The 20,208-nt window shown below is 40.7% G+C and overlaps 1 protein-coding gene across 2 annotated transcripts in view; it reads left to right on the top strand.

The window, feature by feature from the left end:
- Positions 1–20,208, top strand: part of RADIL (Rap associating with DIL domain) — a 427,719-nt gene that overhangs the window by 304,724 nt on the left and 102,787 nt on the right. For both annotated transcript variants that reach the window (XM_069209977.1, XM_069209976.1), the window contains one exon: positions 18,614–18,726. In XM_069209977.1, coding sequence (XP_069066078.1) covers positions 18,614–18,726 — 113 coding nt within the window. The remainder of the gene's footprint in view (positions 1–18,613; positions 18,727–20,208) is intronic.

Here is a 20,208-nt window from a genome sequence, read left to right as displayed (position 1 = left end):
CAGTGGCCAATTTGGACATACAGAGAGCGATACGACCCAGGAAATAGAAAGGCAAAGTCACATGTGTTCAGACAACATTGTTCTCTAGAACCAAGGCCTCTTATATTGAAGGGATCAAATACACCAAGCAACATGGATAGCTCTTGCTCAGGTTATCATGTCTGTCGGAGTAAAGGTTCACAGCTGCTTTTTTATGCCTTCTTGGTATCTGTCCAACCGTGATTCCACCTCATTTGCATCATCCACATATAGACCACCTATATTTCCAGGACAGTACTCTTGCGTTAATGCTGTACCTGTTAGAAATTTTCAAGAAGGTCAAATTTAATGTGTTTGCTTGTCTTTGGAGTGCCTTGTGACCTAATCAGAGGCTTAAAGAGACAAATCGATAGTGGCCAATAGGATTCAAGCACATTTTTGGAAAAATGTCAGCCATGGATGACATATTCACACAGGCTGGATTGTCATAATATCCACATAAGATACATTTGCGTAAATCATTAAATAGGAATTGTTTACATATTGAATGATTTATGGAAAATCTGGCAACATATATGACCCAGAATATCGATGCGCATGTCTTGTTCTTTTGAAGTGATTTACAATCGATTTGTCATAAGGTGTGAATCGTTATACTGCTAGCCCACTATAGGATAATCTTATGTTTTCAGTTCCTATTACAGAACCAAGATTCTCGCACTACAAAACTGCTCCATTGGAGCAAATGGTCTTTTTCAAGTCCCTACATCCAAGACTCATTCATCACAGTTGCACACACTGATTTAGCAGCCCCGCATCACCAGCTGCTCCTGCATTTAAAAATACACACATTGCATACAAACTGGAACCAGAAGGCATTTCAAGCAGATGCCAGCAGAATGCTTGTCCCTCGTGAAATAAATATTTATAGTGTTTTATAATTCTGTTTATGCATTACACTTGGGCATTGGCTTGTGCTTTATCTTATCTTCATGTCTAATGCTACTCCATAAGATTATTTCTTACTACATTAGATTGCAGAGAGTCCAGTGATCCATATGTGTATTATTGTTCCATATCCAATTTAAGGAACACACTATTGCCAGGCACAGCCTAATTTTCCTTGTTAGCCAGACAGTGTGTGCTGGAGAACTTTTGTTCTATATCTCATAAGTGTCTGAAATAAAAGATTCTTAACTTGACAGAATTACTTATACATGTATCATATTGGTGTCTCACAATAGCCTAATACCATAACTTTAAACATGCTCACATTTTTTGTATGGCCGAGACAATAAGGTAAAACCTTGTAGGTTGTATGAAAATCACAAACTAATGCTGTTTTTTTCTAGGTCTCGGCTATAGAGAGCTTTAGCTGACTGAAGGCACACCTATAGTTTCCAGTACATAACATATTTTTTAAATTGGGCTTTGGAACAGCCCTTGATCATGATTGGTTGGCCTTGTTGTCTGTCTTCATACTCTGTTCTTGATTCGATGGCTTTCCTCCCTACTCTTGCGTTTCTACTGCCAAGGAGTTATTCAAGTTCACAATGTTCTGATTGGATGAGTTGTATTCTTCCACTGCTGATTTGGGCACATTCTTGTTTTCTTTTGTATTCAGCACTCAAAATGACTGTGTGGGTTTCCTTGCTCACTGGGTGTGATCATGGAAAAGGAAAACGAAAAGGTGATTTGGATGGAAGCAGTGACAGGGATGTGAAAGGGCCATGGCAGATTTGTGGTGGCAAGTGTATGTATTACTTGATATTACTTGATATCTGTTAGAAAGCCTTGTCCTTGGTTGCGAAAAAAAGGTTAAGGAGACCAGGGCTATGTATGGAGGAAACTGGGACATATACTTTCTGTACTTCAGAGAATAATATACTTTTCAGACCGGTACACTTTCCAGAATGACATGTTCCAGAGCAGCTGACTTTCCAGAACAATGCACATTCCAGAACAAAATACTTTCACAACAATGCATTTCCAAAACATTATCCATTCTAGAATATTGAGCGTGGTGTAAGTCAAGAAGGAAGATTGGTGATGTTTTAATGAGGGTGAGATCAGAGGGTCTGCTGAAATGGTAGTAGAAAACTATTAGACGAGTTGTGGAAGCAGAGTGAAGAACTTAGGCTCTGCAGTTCATTCAAAAATGAATATTTATTCATATCTGATTATGTGGGAGAACTTGAAGGTATGTTTCAAATTTGTCGTAGCAATCTAAGTGAGAAATGTGCTTGGCCTGAAGTTTGAATGTTCGATGCAGTCTGGTGCCTTCTCTAAGTTTACTTTGCATCTCATAGAATTGTTTTCTAATCCCCACATTTCCAATTCACCAAAATTGGGTGATCCTGTGCTTAGCATTAGTATTAATTCTATTTCAGGACCGGAGGCTCCGATTATGCTATCTCTCTCTTTACTGTCCTAAAATAGCAGCCAATCATATAACAGATAAAAAACTACACATCCCATGATGCTTAGTATAATATCACATGGCCCAATGACCTCTGTCCATAAATACTATGACCCCAGATGTCACTTCCTCTTTAGCAGATAAGTACCATTTAGTTTTTACTATGCATGCTTTTCTTATGTGTTAATTGTTAATGTGTGTTTTCCTTATGGTGTTGTACTAGCGATGCAAATACGTTCGCTCAAGTTCTATTTTTACGCTTGACGTGCTGCAGAGATTTTCAGCTCCGTGCTGAATTTACATGCCCTTTTTTGTGGAGCGGGAGCAAGCTACACGCTGTGCGTGTAGTCTTTTCTTTATGTTTTTCATTCGTGTCTTCGCGTGCTGTGCACAAGCCGATCTCTTCAGGTTTATTGTTCTGGGAGATCGGCTCGTGTGACTGCTCGCGCTGCTGAAGAGGCCCGATTTGTGTGTCCCCCATTGGCTCCCTGACGCCCAGTTGGTGCTTTTAAAGACTTGGGCTGTAAAATATATGAGGCTTTGCCTAGAGTGCTAGACAGGCTGCTCCCCTCCACTCTTTATTGGGCTCTTCTTGCCTGTTAGGGGATTTTTGCACTCCCCATATCCATATTAATATTTAATATTAATATTATACAATCTTTTCATAATTCACATCAACACTATGGCTCAATGGAGTGAACATGAAGCAGGGTACTACCCTGAAGAGATTGGTAAACAGCTTGAGGTTAACCTAGTTGAAGCCCTTGATACTAGGGTTCAACAATCTGTTAATGATGCCCTAGTGAGAGCCTTGGGACCTTTTTCGAGTCAGCTTTTTGATTACACCCACTCCCAGGGTTGGCTTCAAGGGCAACAACCGCAACCTGAAGGGGCAAAATCAAAGTACAAGTCTAAATCAAAATATTTAGAAGGAACTGATGCGGCTTCTGGAGATTTACATGCTGACATTTTTGAAAAGCTGCATAAAAAATGAGTTGCTGAACATAACTATAGCTCTAAAAAGGATCCTCTTCTGATAAAGATTCCTCTTCTAATGACTCTGATGACTCGGATGCTCCGTGTCCCAGTAAAAAGCCTAAGAATAAGGCATCTCCTCTTCGAGTTCTGGATTTCGACCCTACTGAGATTGTGCACCCCAGAGCTTCCAATTGGGTCCCGTCCGCAGAAGTGGCACAATATGTCCAATCCAATATTAGATGGAGTTTTGATAAGGAGGCACGGTCACGACTTCGGGCGGAGTGTCCTAGACTGGATTTTGACAGGAAGGTATCCGACACCCTTGAAATTGACCCCACTATGGTCACGTTCATGAAAAAATTTGCAAAAGATCCTAAGAAGGGTTTGGATTGGTCTTGGCGTCTCTGCCAAGATAAGCTTCTTGACTTAACTGGTGCATTGATGAAGATTCTTGATATGGCTTTTCTTGCCAAAGAGTCAGAAACTCCTGTGGACACGGATGTGCTGATTGGTTGGGCCCAGAGAGCCATCTATCAACTGGGCAATGCTAATTGTGCAATTTCTTTGGAACGCAGGAAATCCATGCTCATGCGAATTGACCCTAAACTAACTGATTTAGCCTCTTCTGAGGCAAGTCCTCTGCGGATGGTCTTCTTTTTGGATCCTCTTTTATTAAAGAGCTGGCCAAGTTTTGTTCTACCTTTTCTTCCCTTGACAAGGTGCAAATATCCCTTAAAAAGGTGTTCAAACAAGGCCTTTTTGTCAGGTCCGGTCGTTATGGAGGATGCATGCCCGGCCGAGGAGCTGTCACAAGTCCTCAGAACTACTATCCCAGAGGGAGAGGAGGTTGGTATGGAGACTAATCTGACTCTACCTTCTACCTCACTTGCAACAGAGGAGGTCGCTCCAGGTTTCACAGAGGATCTCGTAGGGGACAACAAGGAGCAATCCAAGAAGCTGGTTACTTAGGTAAGCATTATACCGTACTCTCAAGTGCTTCTTGGGGGCAGAGTGGGATTGTTTCTAGAAAAATGGAAAAAGATTTCTGGGGATCCTTGGATTCTTCAGACAGTTTGGGGTTTTCATTTAGAGTTTGTCAGTACTCCGAAGCAACTAGCCCCGCTGCTTCAAATGTCTTTTTCCCTCGCAGATCAGACCTTTATAGACATAGAAGTTCAAGTCTTGTTGGACAATGGGGCAGTACGTTTTTTATCTCCTCACCCATCCGGGTTTCTCAGTCCCATCTTTGTGGTAGACAAAAAAGGCGGGGTCATTGTCTAGTATTGAATCTAAGGATTTCAACTATTGGACCTTGTACAGGCATTTCAAAATGGAAAGGGACTGGATGGTCCGCCTGGACCTAAGGATGCTTATCTTTCGATTCTCAGAAGACGGACTGCTGCATCTTGTTAAGGATGGACAATATCTCAGCAGTGAGGTATGTCAACAAGTTGGGGGGAACGAGGTCCAGGATCCTGGCATTGAGATTGCCAAGAATTTATGGCATTACTGTCTCAATCATCGCCTGATTATCCACCCAGAATATCTCCCGGGAGATCAGAACACAATAGCTTATTGGAATTCCAGGTTTCTGACAGATTCCAGCGACTGGAGACTGTATCCAGTGATTTTCTTTCAGATAATCAGAGAGTGGGGCCCCTGCGAAGTGGATCTCTTTGCATCTCCCCTCAACTCTCAGATTCTCAAATTCTTCAGCTGGCCTTCAGATCCTCTGGCACTGGCGACAGATGCTTTTCTTCAGGATTGGTCTCAGTGTCGGGGTATGCTTTTCCTCCTTTTTTGATGATTTCCAGGGTCCTGTCTCCGGTACAGAGACAGAAAGCAGAGATTATATTGGTGACTCCATTTTGGAGGGCTCAACCTTGGTTCCCAATTGCTCTGCAGTTAGCTTGTGCTTACCCGCTTCGCATTCCTCCTTGTCAGGATCTTCTCTTGAATCCGGAGGGCCTTCAACATCCATTGATCATATCAGAGAAACTGACATTGATGGCTTGGATGGTTTCAGGTCGAGATGGAATTCCCTAGGCCTTTCACAACAAGCTGCTGATTTCATCAAGCAGGCTTGGGCCTCAGGCACTTATAAAAGATATTCCTCAGCATGACGCAGATGGAATAGTTGGTGTGAGGGAAGGGGTATTGATCCCGTAGAGTCAGATGTTGAGCTGATTGTAAATTTTCTAGAGGAACTGGCAGGTTCAGGTTTGGCTTATAGAACTATTAATAATTTCAGATCAGCCATCTCAGCTGGCCATGTTCATATTGATGTTAAACCTGTAGGTGAACACCCTCTAGTCTGTATATTGTTGAGGGGTATCCGTTTATCAAATCCTCCTCAAGCCAGATATTCTGTTTTGTGGGATGTGAACATTATATTGAGATTTTTAGATTCTTGGCCTGCCAATAGGTACCTGTCTCGTAAACAGATTTCAGCAAATTTGACCATGTTATTATGTCTGATTTCATGTAAGAGGGTATCGGATGTCAAGGCTTTGGACTTGGCTGGTAGGGTGTATTCCCCTGAAGGTGTTTTTTTTTTACTATTACCAGAAGGACAAAAACTAATTGCAGGTCGATAACTTATCCATTGTTTCCGGATAAGTCAAAACTATGTGTAGTTCAATGTTTGAAGGACTATGAGGTGGTTACAGACAAATTTAGACTGGATGCTAATGGTCAGTTACTAATTTCTTTACAAAAACCTTTCAAACCAGTTACGTCAGCCACTTTATCAAGATGGATTAGATGGTTAATGAATGAAGCAGGTATAGATACCAATCAATTTGGAGCTCATTCTGTTAGTGGGGCTATGGCTTCCAAGACGTATGCTTTAGGATCTTGTTTGGAGGACATTATGAAGGCAGCTGATTGGTCTTCTGAGTCTACTTTTCGTAAATTTTATCATAAACCTGTGGTAGATGTTGCTACAGTGGTAATTGGACAGCTTTAAATGAGCATAATTGGAGCCTCCGGTCCTGAAATAGAATAATAAAAATTCTAGCTAACGCATCAAGAATTTTCAATTCTATTAAGGACACGGAGGCGAGGATTATCTCTCCCATCAAAAAAGTATTATGCCTTTATTCAAATATATTCATATTACATTGATTATGTATTGATATTCTATTTTTCCCACCCTTGTTATATATTAGATGGTTTACAGCAATATTGATTGTTTTAGTTAGCAAGATATTACCTTCCATTGTCTTATATTTCTTGGGTCTGATCAGAAGACTACCTGAATTTCTTCGTTTTGCGTGTTGATGAAGACATTTTTATTCAGATTTTTTTCCCTGAAGGTTGCTGCAAGATTTGGCTCCTGTGGAGCTCTGTTGGTGTTCCAAGTCTAGTTTTGAGGATCGATGGAACAACGCTTATGCAAGAAGTTTTGTTTCAGAAGTTTGAGGATTATCTGACTTTGACAAAGAAAGAGGAAGTGACATCTGGGGTCATAGTATTTATGAACAGAGGTCGTGGGAGGTGATTGGGCCATGTGATATTATACTAAGCATCATGGGATGTTTAGTTTTTTGTTTATCTGTTATATGATTGGCTGCTATTTTTGGACAGTAAAGAGAGAGATAGCAGAATCCTCACCTCCGTGTCCTTAATAGAATTGAAAATTCTTGACGCCTAAGCTAGACATTTTTTTATTGTGATTCATGTGATGTTCCCACTTTTGTTGATAACAAACTGGCTGAATCGGTACAACTGGAAATGCAGTAATCCCTCACTCCTTAAAAACTTCCAATGACAAGTTTCTTTAGGTAAAACCAATCAGGAAACTTCTGTGGAAAATGGCCAGAATGTGGAAAGGTATTGCAGACTGATATATTTCATTAGTGATGCTGTAGCCCTAAGGATCTGTCTCATAATGGTGAATGAATACCACACTTGGAAATTAGCACACGGTATTGACATTTTTAGTGTCAAGAGTCACATCATTAGTTGAGTGACTCTTATTCAGAGGTCCTAAAAGTTTCTGTGACTTAGTGCAATTAACTACTTAATAGCAGTGCCTCGAAGCAGACAGAACTCAAGCGTTGTTGCACCCGATGTTTTTACAGAGTTACCGTCCAATTCAGTACGGAAGCTCAAATAGGTCTTTTTTGTTTGTAGCTTGGGAGCTGTAAGTCTTCTCATTCAAACACTCATTTGCTCCAATTACATTTGTAATGAAAAGAACTAAAGCTTTCTGATGTTCAGTGAATTTTCACTAAAGCAGCTACTTTAAGGCATCATTTGTAAACAACATTGCATTGTCAAACTCAAGCTAGTATGCACTGCTTTCAGTGCAGTTCATAGATGGGAATATGCACGGGCATGCAATGTCAGTGCGGATCTTTAATTAATCTTATTTTTAGTCTCTCCATCCTTTTGGACGTAATGGGCTTCCGTAGTTTGACATATGATGACAGTGGATTGAATCACAGTTGGCCCTTTACAAGTGTAGTCTTTTACTGATTGCACTCCCTCCCCAACGTGCCTGTTTTCTTGTATTTACTCACTTTATTTGGATTCTACATTGTAACTAACTAGGTAATGGGAGACAAACCTTACCCTTCTCCATCCCCAACAAGAAGGTGCACAATAGCTAATGAATGAATGAATGAAGTCATTGTAAAGCGCAGCTGTGACCTCCATATGGTGTATCCTGATGCTACTTTTGTGATGTATCTCATTCTCATCCTTCTGCTCCTTAGATTGCAATATATGTCTCATTGTGAACTTTTCAAACAAAATCGGCACTTTTCTTATGTAGTTTCAGCCATTTCTGTTTTCTGTCTGCCAGGACTACCCAAGTAAACTGGAATATGAGCAAGGCTCCACCTGAAACTAATATCTGCCCTGAAAAACGGCTCTGCTTGTGAATTGTCCCTCCAAGAACGTAAACAAAATACTCCAAAAGATGCATTTTAGAACACAGTGTTTCAGATATGTCAGTGTAGAGGCCGTACGTTTGTAGTCGGGACGGAAGAGAAACTCATGAGATATTTAAACGCTTCCAGTACACTGGAGTATTTCTCCAGAGGAGTAACTCGTGTACGTAATTATAAGGAATAGTTCTCTGCTCCCCCAGGTCTTTTTCTAGGAGGGGCTGATAATCTCTCAAGTCACCCAGCCCTGGAATAAGTCCCCCTGTTTTCTGCCCCGAAGCACATATGGCTGGTTCCGACCAGACCCTAAACCTGCAGCAGGAGGCAGTAACATAGCCAGTGTTTCATGGCCCCAGTGCAGGGAAGGGAATGTGCCACCTAGCTGCTGTTTGAATTATGAAATACAGCAGTAGGGTTAAATGAGCCCCTCAGGCCTCTGGACCCCGGTGCCACTGTACCTGCTGCATCAAAAGAAGCTACACCTTTGGAGAGAAACCTTGCTCATCTTGGCAGATAAATAAGTAAGGTCGTGGGCTGGTTCCTTGTTTTTCAGAATTTCTGTTAGAGGGTATCTACAGTAAAATGGTTTCCAATATAAAAACAAAGTACCCTTTAAGCCATGATGGTTTAGCCCTTTCCTCGATTCAGCCTGCCAAGAACATATGGAAATAAAGTTTCCACCCAACTCCCAAAATAGAATTTCTTACAATTGCTTTTCTCTGTTTGATGGTCTTTTTTAAATTGGCCCCCATAATGTTGAATAGTTAGGAGGAGGCCTCCTGTTAGGGCAATGATGTTTTTTAAACAGATAAATACCAAGTCGTGTCTGGTTTGAAATATTGAAGATTTGATGGAAGAAGTGTGGAACTTGTCTCTTTCCAGCAGTTCGGCAAAAAGACGTAGGTCTGAAAAACGACAGAGAAATTTACAGAATAAAAAACGCATGTATGAAATAGTCTCTGGGGTACAGAAATTGCTCACACCCAAAAATGCGAACACTAGTTGCTAGGGCAACAGTGAATTATTCCTGGTTTTGGAAACCTTGACGTTTTTTGACAAGGCTTCTTTTCCTTCCCCAAACAAAAAAGGCTATACATTTCTGGATTTCTGAGGATGACTAATTTTAAATGTATGACGAATCCACACAGTGCTCTAACTTTGGAAGGCATGAGGGATGGAGCGCACAGTGGGCTGTCCAACTGTTCTCACACTTTTTTCAACGTTCCTGAGGTCTAGGAAGCTTATTAAGGGCCCCAAGCAAAGCCTACAGACCGGCACACATATTGTTTGCTTCAAATGTAGATATCTCTTCGATAAACTTGTGTAGTTTAATAAGGCGAGGAACTGGGTGAAAGGTACAGATTTATCCTCCAGTAAAACCACAACTGCATGTCGAAATGGTGGGTAAAAGCCGCCTCGAGATACAGCCAAAGAATGCTTTGGCTGTATCTCCCGCGATCAGTTGTTGCCACCGCAAACTTTTCTAGACTGTGAACGAACCTGCAAGTCCACTTTTTGGGACCAACCACTTAAATTCTGTACCGATGTGAAAACCAGAAGAATCCCATTCTTTGCAAGGTCTGTTGCTCACGTGACAGAGAATGGATGCACCGTCCTGCAAAGGGATGTCTGGGTCTATGACAAACCCTCTTTCTTCTATTTTAGAGGGCGCCATCGAGGGGTGCATTGACGGTGCACCACATCTTTAAGACACACAACTAGTGGGCCTCTTGACCGTCTCTTTGCTTTGGTGTCTGTATCTGTAGACAAAGGCAACGTGTTTCCCTCAGTATTATGGAGCCACACTTCAGTGGTAATGAGGGAATGTCTCCATAAGGTAGTGGCAGTCCAGTATGTGTGCCTGCACTGTCTGTATTACGTCTAAGACCCCTTTTGTAATACAGCAGAGTTCTAAGGGCACAGAAAATGGGCACGCGGGTCACTGTGTGATAGTTACAGATTTTGCAGACTTTTTTTCTGAATTCATGTAATAAGAAATGTAGGAAGGCATTTATCGGAATGTTGAGTGTGAGAAATGAGAGTAATCTGCCGACTTTTGGAACTAGAAAACTAGGTTTGATTCTCAGAGTCAGCTCAACACCCTGTGATTCTGGGGAAATCACTTAATCTCCCAGTGCCTATAAAAAATGAATGTGTTGTTGTGTAATGTAACTGGTGTTCGTGTAAACCGCTCCAATACCTTCAGGCCAAGTTCATGCTATATTAAACTGCAGATAAATAAATGCATTTGAGAACCGCTAGAGCAGGGATACTCAAAGTAGGGCCCGCGGGCCTCATGCGGCCCCTCTGACCTTTACATGCGGCCCCTGGAGCAACCGGAGCACTGGGCAGCTGTTTGCTCGACTCCGCACTAACAAAAATATTAAATACACACACAATCATTTATTTCAAACGTAATTGGTGTTAAAGATAGGAAGTAACTAGGGACTCCTGCACTTAACTTTAGAAACGCCTTCATTTTTAAAGACATCTTGCAGCATAAGTGTAAAACTAAGACAGTCTCTTCAAAATTAATTAAGTGTATTTATTTAACATGCAGAACCTTTTCGCCTTAGTACAATTCAGTTTATCAGTGCATTGAGATGTATTCATTTTAAAATGATAGTTTTCAAACATAAATTTAGAAACATTAATTATTTCCTTTACCCTGAGAACACTACCAATAGTAAATTAAAGAGGCAAGTCACTTGGTATGTGCACTTTATGGGTGGCCTGGGTTCCTATCATACATAAACAACATTATAGTTTATTAAATCAAACATAGAAGCAGGTTTTGTGCAGCACACACCATGAATCATGTATTTCGAGGTCATCTTAAATGTGATAATGCAGAAAAAGGCGGGAAAGTGACACTAAACAATTGCCTAGGATAACAAATTTTTCAAAAGTGGGTACGCCGGGATTAATTCCAGGTTTTCTGGTTTCCCATTGTTTATTTCACCCACTAGATGCATATCCTTTGCTACCCCTACACCTACCTTGCCACCAATCCCCCTAGTCACACCACCTGACCTCCACCACCCTGGCATCAATGCGGCCCCCAGGCACGTCACAGACCAAACTTTTTGGCCCCAGGGAAAATGTTTGCGGGTACCCATGCGCTAGAGGGTCGGAATGTGTGTTTATAATGGTCACTAGAAGTTATTTCAAACTTCATGTTGTTTTTTTAGGCCTGGCCATCTGCCTAGACCTTTTGATTGTAGTAAACATATATTTGTAATTAATATACTTTTATAGGTGATTTTAGGATGCTCCCTTCCTCCATTGAATTGCGCTCCCTTCCTCCATTGAATTGTGTCATTCACATTTTTCTTTCGCCAGCAATGGCATGGGGAAATAGGTGGTGATCTAAGCAACAACTCTTATGACAAAATTGAGAATATGGCATTGTGGCTACCCATAACTGCTAAAGACAAGCAAATATAATGCTGTCTACCTTCTTTTCTATGATGCCTTACAGGGACAGTGGACTTACCCCTTGTTATAATATGGCTGAAACAGTCAATACTCCCCCCACTATTCCTTGGGCTACCTTGACCCTCTAATTTATACTCTGTTCATGAAGCCTGTTATAGAGTTGAAAGAATCCGAAGATCTAAAAGAAGAAATTCTTATCCTTTTAATAAAATAATCTTATTTGGGATTTTTTATCAGATGAAACATCAGGCCAACCACATTATTACAGGTGCTGGCAAAAGTGTTGGGAGTTGGGAGAAGTGATGGTGAGGCTCATTTGCTGTGTATTTTTTGTAATTACAAACGTTCCTGTCTCTCCCAGTGCAGTCTGGACCTAGACTTGAATGTGGCAGACAAGCTGATTCATTTATTTTTTATTTTTTTTATATTGCTCCAGACCTCGTCGGCAAAGGAAAATGTGTCTTTAATTAGTTCTTGGGACTTTCAACATTGTTTGACACCCCGGACCAACATCTTTTAGTTAAGAGGTTGCCTATTGTGACAAAGACCATGGCTCACACGATGGAATGGTTGCATTTCTTTATACCCATTCAGTATCAGTGCATTAAATAAGGAACATTTATGTCTTAAAGAGAATTTCACTCTGTGGTGCAGCTCCTCAGACCTCTCCTTTTACTGTTAACTTCACTAAAATAACTAGTGCTGTAGATGATTGGCAGCTTAACAGTAACTTAACTAAGAATATTTTTTTGGGTCAGACATACAGGTCCTCTCTGAAGCATCTAGCTTCTGCTCAGTTACCAGGGCTGTCACTAAGAGCCAGATTTATCATCACGGCCCTTTGCGATTCGGAAATAGCGATTTTTAAGAAATCGCTATTTCCGACTCGCAAAGTGGCATGTATCACATTTGCGATTCGGTAATAGCGATTTCTTAAAAATCGCAAATGCTACTACCCAATCGCAAATTGCGATACCCGCCCCATTTTTTGCATTTCCAAAAATGCAATTTCTGAACCAGAAATCGCAATTTTGGAAATGCAAAACCCGAGGGTGCTGGGGGGCTAAGGCCCCCTTTGATGCACCCCAAAAAAAGGGCATGTGTGCCTTACATGTACAATTTAAAAATGCATTTTAAATGCATTTTTAAATTTTGCACATGGTTACCACCAAGCTCAACTTGGTGGTAATTAGCGATTCCTAAATGCCAAAATCTCATTTAGGAATTGCTTCATACATGTGCTAAGAAATCAAAAATAAGGAATCCTTATTTGCGATTTCTAATTTAGAGAGTCGCAATCTGCGACTCTCTAAACAGGGTCGCAATTTTAAGGAATCGCTATTTTAGCGATTCCTTAAAATTGCGTTCAGAATGTATTTCATACATTCTGAACTGGCATTTTGCATTCGCAAACGGGCATTCGCACCATTTGCGAATGCAAAATGCTTTCATACATCTGGCCCTAACTCTTTCCAGCAAGGTAAATAATCTTGGCGTTCCGGACACAGGCAGGGTCTTGTCCTCCCTTGTTAGGGCTTTCTTCATAACCTGCCTTTACCTCCGTCAATAAATGGTGGCTGCTGCTTAAGAACAGTAATACAGTATTAGTCTTAGTACTAACATATTGTGCAGAGATTACAATAAAGCACCTTCTGCAGATCTTCCATCTACCCTTACTTATGCAGTTCAAATTGCAGAGCATTATCTAATTTGCCATTCCAGTGTTCAAAAGAAAGAGGATACTATGGCCACCATTACAAGCGGCACCTAACCTTTAGTGGGTTCATTGGAATTAAAAGCCTTTGCTCTTCAGGCAAACTTTGGCTTTATTTGACCGTGGCAAAACATGCAGAAATCTGTTCAGAAACAATATTTCACTTGCAATTCCTGTTATTTGACCTCCCACAGATTCTACGGGTAATGGCAACTCGGGGTCTGGGAAATACGGAGGATTTTAACTGGCCACTTGTAATTTAGGCCTGTGTATTCAGCCAAAACCCGATGCACTAGCTTCCTTGATAAAGATTTTCTGCGAGCATATAATTTCATCCACAGTTTTGCTATCACTTATTCTTCCAGTACTATATGCTAATGTTGTCCCTTCCCTGGCCTCATGAGTTCGAGTTAAATTCCAAAATATATCTGTTTCTCAGGTGCTGCAGCTAGGGCCTGAAATCGTTTTCCTTGCAAGCTGATGATGGCAACTCAATAGGTAGCTTAAACAAATCTTCAAACGCCTGCATGTTTGCGACCCTTGCTACATACTTTTTCTTTTGATGCCCGTGCTGCTTCCTGTAGTTCAGTACCAGCAACTGGTAGGTGACGACACCTTTAGACCCTTCGCTACTAGACCTGTATAAGGAGTAATAGTGACAACCCACACGACTAATGGAATTATGTCGCAATTAAGGACCAAACTGTGCAACATGGTTGACTAAGTTCTGCGGCAAAAAAGGCAAATCATGCATCCCATTTGGTGACAGTATTGTTTCGCTTTTTTGTCATTTTTTAAATATAATGTTACTAAAGAGATCCTAAATGCAAAGTGTTCGTAAGAAAGGGAAGTACACACATTCACAGGACCCTATCCTATTAGTTTCTCACTTGTCTAATATATACAATACTCCACTCACCAGGAAGAAGCCGAAGTGTGCACACTTTTTGTGATAAAAGATGTGTCTCTTTTATTCTGCATATCTCTGTTATGTTTTAGAACTTGTCTTCAGTTTTAGGGTTACTCCTGTCCCCCACACTATCGGTCTCTAGAAGCACCTTTTCCACCAAGAACCTTCTTTTCAGAATAGGGCTGCATGTTACTTTCAGTGATGGGTAATAAGTGCAGTACAAATGACACTGTACAATGCACAAATTGTGTAAGGGTCTTGCTAGAAGACACTGCAGGACTGAAGACATTAGACCTTAAGAAGTATCATGTTTAGAATTTTTATATATTCTAAGTACCTTCTTGAAGTAGAAGTCTGTGGGGCAACATTAATTTGCATTAATAATAAAGCAAAACATTTGCTGACAAAAATAAATCATTGCTAACAACCTTTTTGAATTACATTTAAACATTCAAGTCTTGATTCATATTGCAGATGAAAGTACTTCCCTAGTTCATCAGTTATGGTCATTATTTCAGTTTGGGAAATTGTTTCCCCTCTTCAGTCCTAATTTAAACACAGCAATTACTGACTGGATGTTGACTAGTTAACCTTTAGAAAGCGCCTGTGACTGTTTGGCACCACATGCGCTTCGTTTTTTAAAGTTTTGATCTGTTTGAGGTAGGAATAAAAGCTTTCAATTTAAACTACAAATTGTGCAACAGATGGTAGAATGTGTGGCTAGGTCAGTAAATCTATAATGACACAGAAAAGGCCCCAGGCCTCCAATCACATAATACCAATGGCCCTCTTCATAGATAACAAACACTATCTCCCATTTAGAGTTATCAAGTCTAATCAACACCTCCTTAATGAGATGAGATGCTGAGTAGAAGCAATGTTGTTGAGCTTTTATGGTTGAAATAGGTCACATAGTATGTAACCTTCCAAATGTTTGAAGCTTGCTGTATCCGTGACACATATCCATCATTGAGGAGTGTACAAAATTGAGCTGTGTACCCAGGTTTTTTTCAGAAAAAAACAGCGGAGTCAGGAGGATATAAAGTAATATGGCCAATATTACACAGACTGGTCAAACGGGGAGGCCGATGATTAGACATTATCTTTACTCTTTCAATTACGACATCTTAACCGTTAGACAGCAGAAGTGTTTTGGTGCAACATTATCTAAATTGATTTAAAGGGATTTTTTTAGATCGTGAAGGTGGTCTCATTAAGAACTGCACCCAGTCAACAATTGAGAGCTAAGCACTGATGGGTTGTAATCTTTTGACCATTGGTTGTTTATAGAGAATCCTAGTTGTATGGACTCTAGAAGCAAAGGCAAAGTTTACTTGATAATCCACTTGGTCAAATGTAGAGGTGGATCACGCCTAGAACATACCTGAGTGAAATCTGAAGAACTTGGTTCTCACCCTACCATACTTACCATACTTGTGTAAGTGTAGTGTTGTCAAAGACTCCCTGTCATCTAAGGTCTCAACCGTTTTGTATTAAGCGTAATTTAAAGTGGCATTCGAGTAGTCTTCTTTGCTTCTTGGGAACCATCTGTTAAGACAAGAATAGCATATAACTTACCAGTCACCTTCTGTCATCTCCTTGAGATGCGAAACCTTTGCTGCAGTAAAACTAGTAAAATATATGTTGCCTATTTTTAATTATGAAATATATATGGTTATATTTAGTATCTTTTGATTTTACCTGATGTTTTTGTATCCCTCAACCCTTTGCCATACTGAAGAAATAGGTACCACCGTGAGGACAGTGCTAGAGGGGCATGTAACAAGGTATTGCACAGCTCCTGGCTGTGAAACCTCCAGCCCCCTTGTTTATTTTCTCTTTCAGGAGATTGCAACCGTTCACTTACCCTATGTATCCCTGAGTGGAGGTCATCCACTTGCAGGGTGCAAATTGATAAGGTCAACCCAAAGCCAACCAGCTTTTCTGACTTGCCTTTTGGGGTGGACAAACCCTGATTTGCATATTATTGGCACATATCTGCAATTACATAGATAATCTAAAAATGAAGGAATGGAATGCAATCAGAGTAACATGGCCCACTGTTTCCGAGCTGTGCGGCCTGCACTTTATACATTACCTGGAAAATTACAGGTGGAATGACTGTTTCTTAAAAGTGCAGTGTCATAAAAACAGACGCACCTCTGTGTCCCTCATGATATGGCCACAGTACTGTACGTGAACCAGCAGAATTACTTCTCCCATCACTGAATGTAGAATAGCGGACAAGAAAAGTGGGCAAAAGGAAAACAGAGCACCAGTCTATAATTGGTTGCACAGGCTTACAAGCAACACAAATAACAATAAGCATTTGCAATGCAATGGGTCTCGCATTTGCTCGACTTAGAGCTATTAGCGTTGTAAAGTCCTAACCGGTCTTTTATTGCCACATAAAATGAAAATGAAAAGTAATACAGTTTTACATAAGTGACCCGATTAAAAACCCCATGCCTTGAGCATGAAGGGGCACACAAAATGAAACAGAAGTTCGCTTGCAATCAAACGCATTGGCAAATGTATAACTAGATCGCGCTGAGTAGGAAATAAGAAGAAAGAGTAGTTCAGAAACCAAGCTGAAAACGTGGAGCCTCGTATGTTTTCAGTAGTGGGCCGGTGAGCTCCAGTAGGTCTAAACACCGGAAAAGGCATGACGTATGCATACCTTTTACAAATAAAATCAAGCGATTTTTAAAGGGCAAGCCCACAAACCAACTAAACTGATGGGCGTTGTTAAAAGCCCACAGCAGGCTAGAGCGCTGTGCGCTCAACCCTAAAGAAAAGACTGGTACCTGCTGTGTATCATTTCACGTGCTATATAAGCTGCTGATGGGGAAGAACTGATTATTTGAAGCTCAGTTCCAAAAGGTCAGCCATATTTTTCGGTAGCCAGAATTTATGTCAATTCATTTATTTTTAATGCACACCACCTCAAGGAGGAGGCACCCAAGCTTGCTGTAAAATATAACCTTACTGCCTTCTATAAGTGAAAATATGCTTTAAAGTAGATCATATCAAAATGTAGTTACTACCAGTGCTATCGTTCCTGTTAATAGTTCGTCAACCCTAAAATATGCACTAACAAGCTCTTTTGAAAGGAGCAGTATTCAGTATTCAGTTCTTGCACTCCATTCGTTGGGGGTCACACCACGTGTATCTGGTGTACACACCAAGTGGAATATTTAGTATTATTTCACACAACGTGACGCAGCCATAGAGCATGCTGTGCTGTGTGAAAAGGGAGAGAGTAGAAATGTTCTACATTTACAAAGATATGGAGCATTTATGCTCTCTCCTTGTACTGGCTCCCTTTGTGCTCTCTAGCGCCAACACAGGCTCTCTTGCACCATAGTGCAAGGAGCGTTTGTTACGTGCAGGAAGGATTGTTTTTTAATGGAGGAAGGGATATCTTCCAGCTCAAAACAATCCATAACAAATGTTTCTCCTCATTACACTATCTTCTGGGAGTTGTATCCCTCTGACGCAAGTCCAGATTTACAACGTTTTGTCAATCTGGCATTGCATTAAATCCATGGATAAATGGATGGGAACACCAATAGAACGCCTCCCAGCTTGGAATGTAACATAATGCAACACAAGCTGCTGCATGGCATTACATTGCTTTACAAAGCCACACCAGAAGCACAAATCACCCCTTGCGTGGCTGTGTAAATCTTAATGACGCCTTTGTATTGTCCTTGCCTCACCCTCTGCAATGGAAGGACAAAGCAAAGGCTCAGTAGATCTGGAGTATTGTATACAGAGCTGTCAAGTTTTCGAGGTCCATACATGATTAACTCATCCATTTTTGCATTCTGGGATTTGTATTCCTGATTTTATTATGAAATACTAAGAACTACAAATCCCAGAATGCAGACAATAAAAAACTGCACAAGTTAAGCTACTCATGCATGAACCTGGTAAAGAGCAGATACCACACATATCCCAAGGCCCTTCCTCAACATTTCACACATATGTGCTCAACTTCTATCTGTTAAGATGTACCACATTTGAGCAATAATGTAAATATCTGATGCATGTCCCTTAATAAAAGTTTTAATTACTGCTTGTGATACATGCTGCAATCTATAAAGCCCTCACCTATTATTGTTTCAGCTAAGGTGTTGGATAGCATTTTCAAACACTATCACACATCTCAATGTTCAGTGAGAAGTTTAAATTGGCCAAGAGTTCAGTCTGGCGTTTTGCATCTTTTAGTTTTATGTTCTTCACTAATTTTAGCTCTGATTTTCTGTCCCATCCAGGATCTAAGGAATCTATTTTTTCATCTACAATCACAGCTAGTGAGGAAGCCATGACTGTTTTAGAAGAAGTCATAATGTACACGTTTCAGCAGTGTGTGTATTACATCTCTAAGGTAGGTGGGTGCTAGCTTTATCCTTCTATCGCCTGCTTCTCAATACCTTATCAAACGAGTTGACCACAGCTGTGTTAATACATATTATATAGCAAATTTGGTGTAAGACCCAAACAAGCGATTCTACAACACACCCCTAACATGCACATAAGTGTTGCTTAAGTAGATAAATAGGAAGGAGTGCTGTTCTTAGTCTTTAGGCACTGAGGGCAGGTATTATAGAATACAATGGGGCAGAGTACAGTGGAGTGGAATGGAATGGAGTGGAGTGGTTGTCAAAGACGAGGTGATGGTTGATGGCAGAACGGTATTAATAAAACAGTTTGTGGCTCTCTTAGCTGCCATTTTGAAGCATAGGTCTGGGACTCTTTAGGAGAGCAGATCGTACTTGTATGACTAGCAGGTCAGCGGAGTCTATGCCCTGCTAACTGATGTAAATGCCTTCAATGATCTTGACTCTGTTGCGCCTCATGTTCCAGACCAAAAATCCATCTGACAATTGCAAGAAGGTTTGAGAGATGGGCAGTTTGCATGGGCCATACCTAACAGAAATTTCAAGTGTGTGTTATGATGATATACCGTAGTCATGCACAATCGCAAATATGCAGTTTTTCTTTCACTGATTTTGAGTAATGAAGAGTAGTTTGCCACTCATGGTAACCATGCCACCTTTGGCATAATAGGCCTTCAAGTACTATGAATTTAAGTCCTAAGTCCCACTGGTATACTACCAGGTTATGTCTTTGTTATCCACAGCTGTTGCATACTTTATGCCTTACTGGAATTCCAGGGGAGTGGGAGTACTTGTTTCACAGGCAGCTTTGTGTCCTTGATGGGAAATTTCTCACTGCCCTGGTTGGCTACAATATCATATTATATATTTTACACTGTGATGACTCGTTCTCAGTCTCATGCATATGAATTCTAAGCCACAAGTATGAATGTGAGTTCTGTGATGGTTTGTACAACATTGCACCACAGAGGTATCAATGATAGAGAAACTAAGCACTTAATAGCCCTTTATGGGGAGATGTAAGCAGTCCAAGAACTGACTTATAAGACTTTCGCTCATCATTCTAAGAAGTCCAGAAGAGTGAAGTATAAACAAGGCTGCCCCTCCCCATCTCCTAGCGCAGGACAGAAGATTAAACATGAGTGCATAGCATTGATCACTCCTGGGGTGGTAACTCTTTGTTAACATTTGGTGTTATATCTCAAAACTCTTAAGAGTGGGTAGTTTATCATCATTTTACTGTCCTAATAGGCCATAGGGTAAACATATCTGTTTTCTGAAATTGCTCTGCCATGGCTGGATATTATAGTTCTTTTAATTTACTTCATTATGTGGTACTGTAAGTGGTGTCCTAACCCATAACTTATCCCTGGAATAAGCCTTGTCTTCACGTCCTGCTGTCGCTACTCCAAGCAAACCGAGACCCTTATTGGAACCTTTGGCACGTTTGAATAGTGCACTAGTACGCA

The sequence above is a fragment of the Pleurodeles waltl genome, chromosome 10, assembly GCF_031143425.1.
Source record: "Pleurodeles waltl isolate 20211129_DDA chromosome 10, aPleWal1.hap1.20221129, whole genome shotgun sequence".
In the NCBI taxonomy this organism is placed as follows: Eukaryota; Metazoa; Chordata; class Amphibia; order Caudata; family Salamandridae; genus Pleurodeles; species Pleurodeles waltl.
The sequence above is the reverse complement of the archived record's forward strand: the minus strand, read 5'-3'. Positions and strand labels throughout refer to the sequence as shown.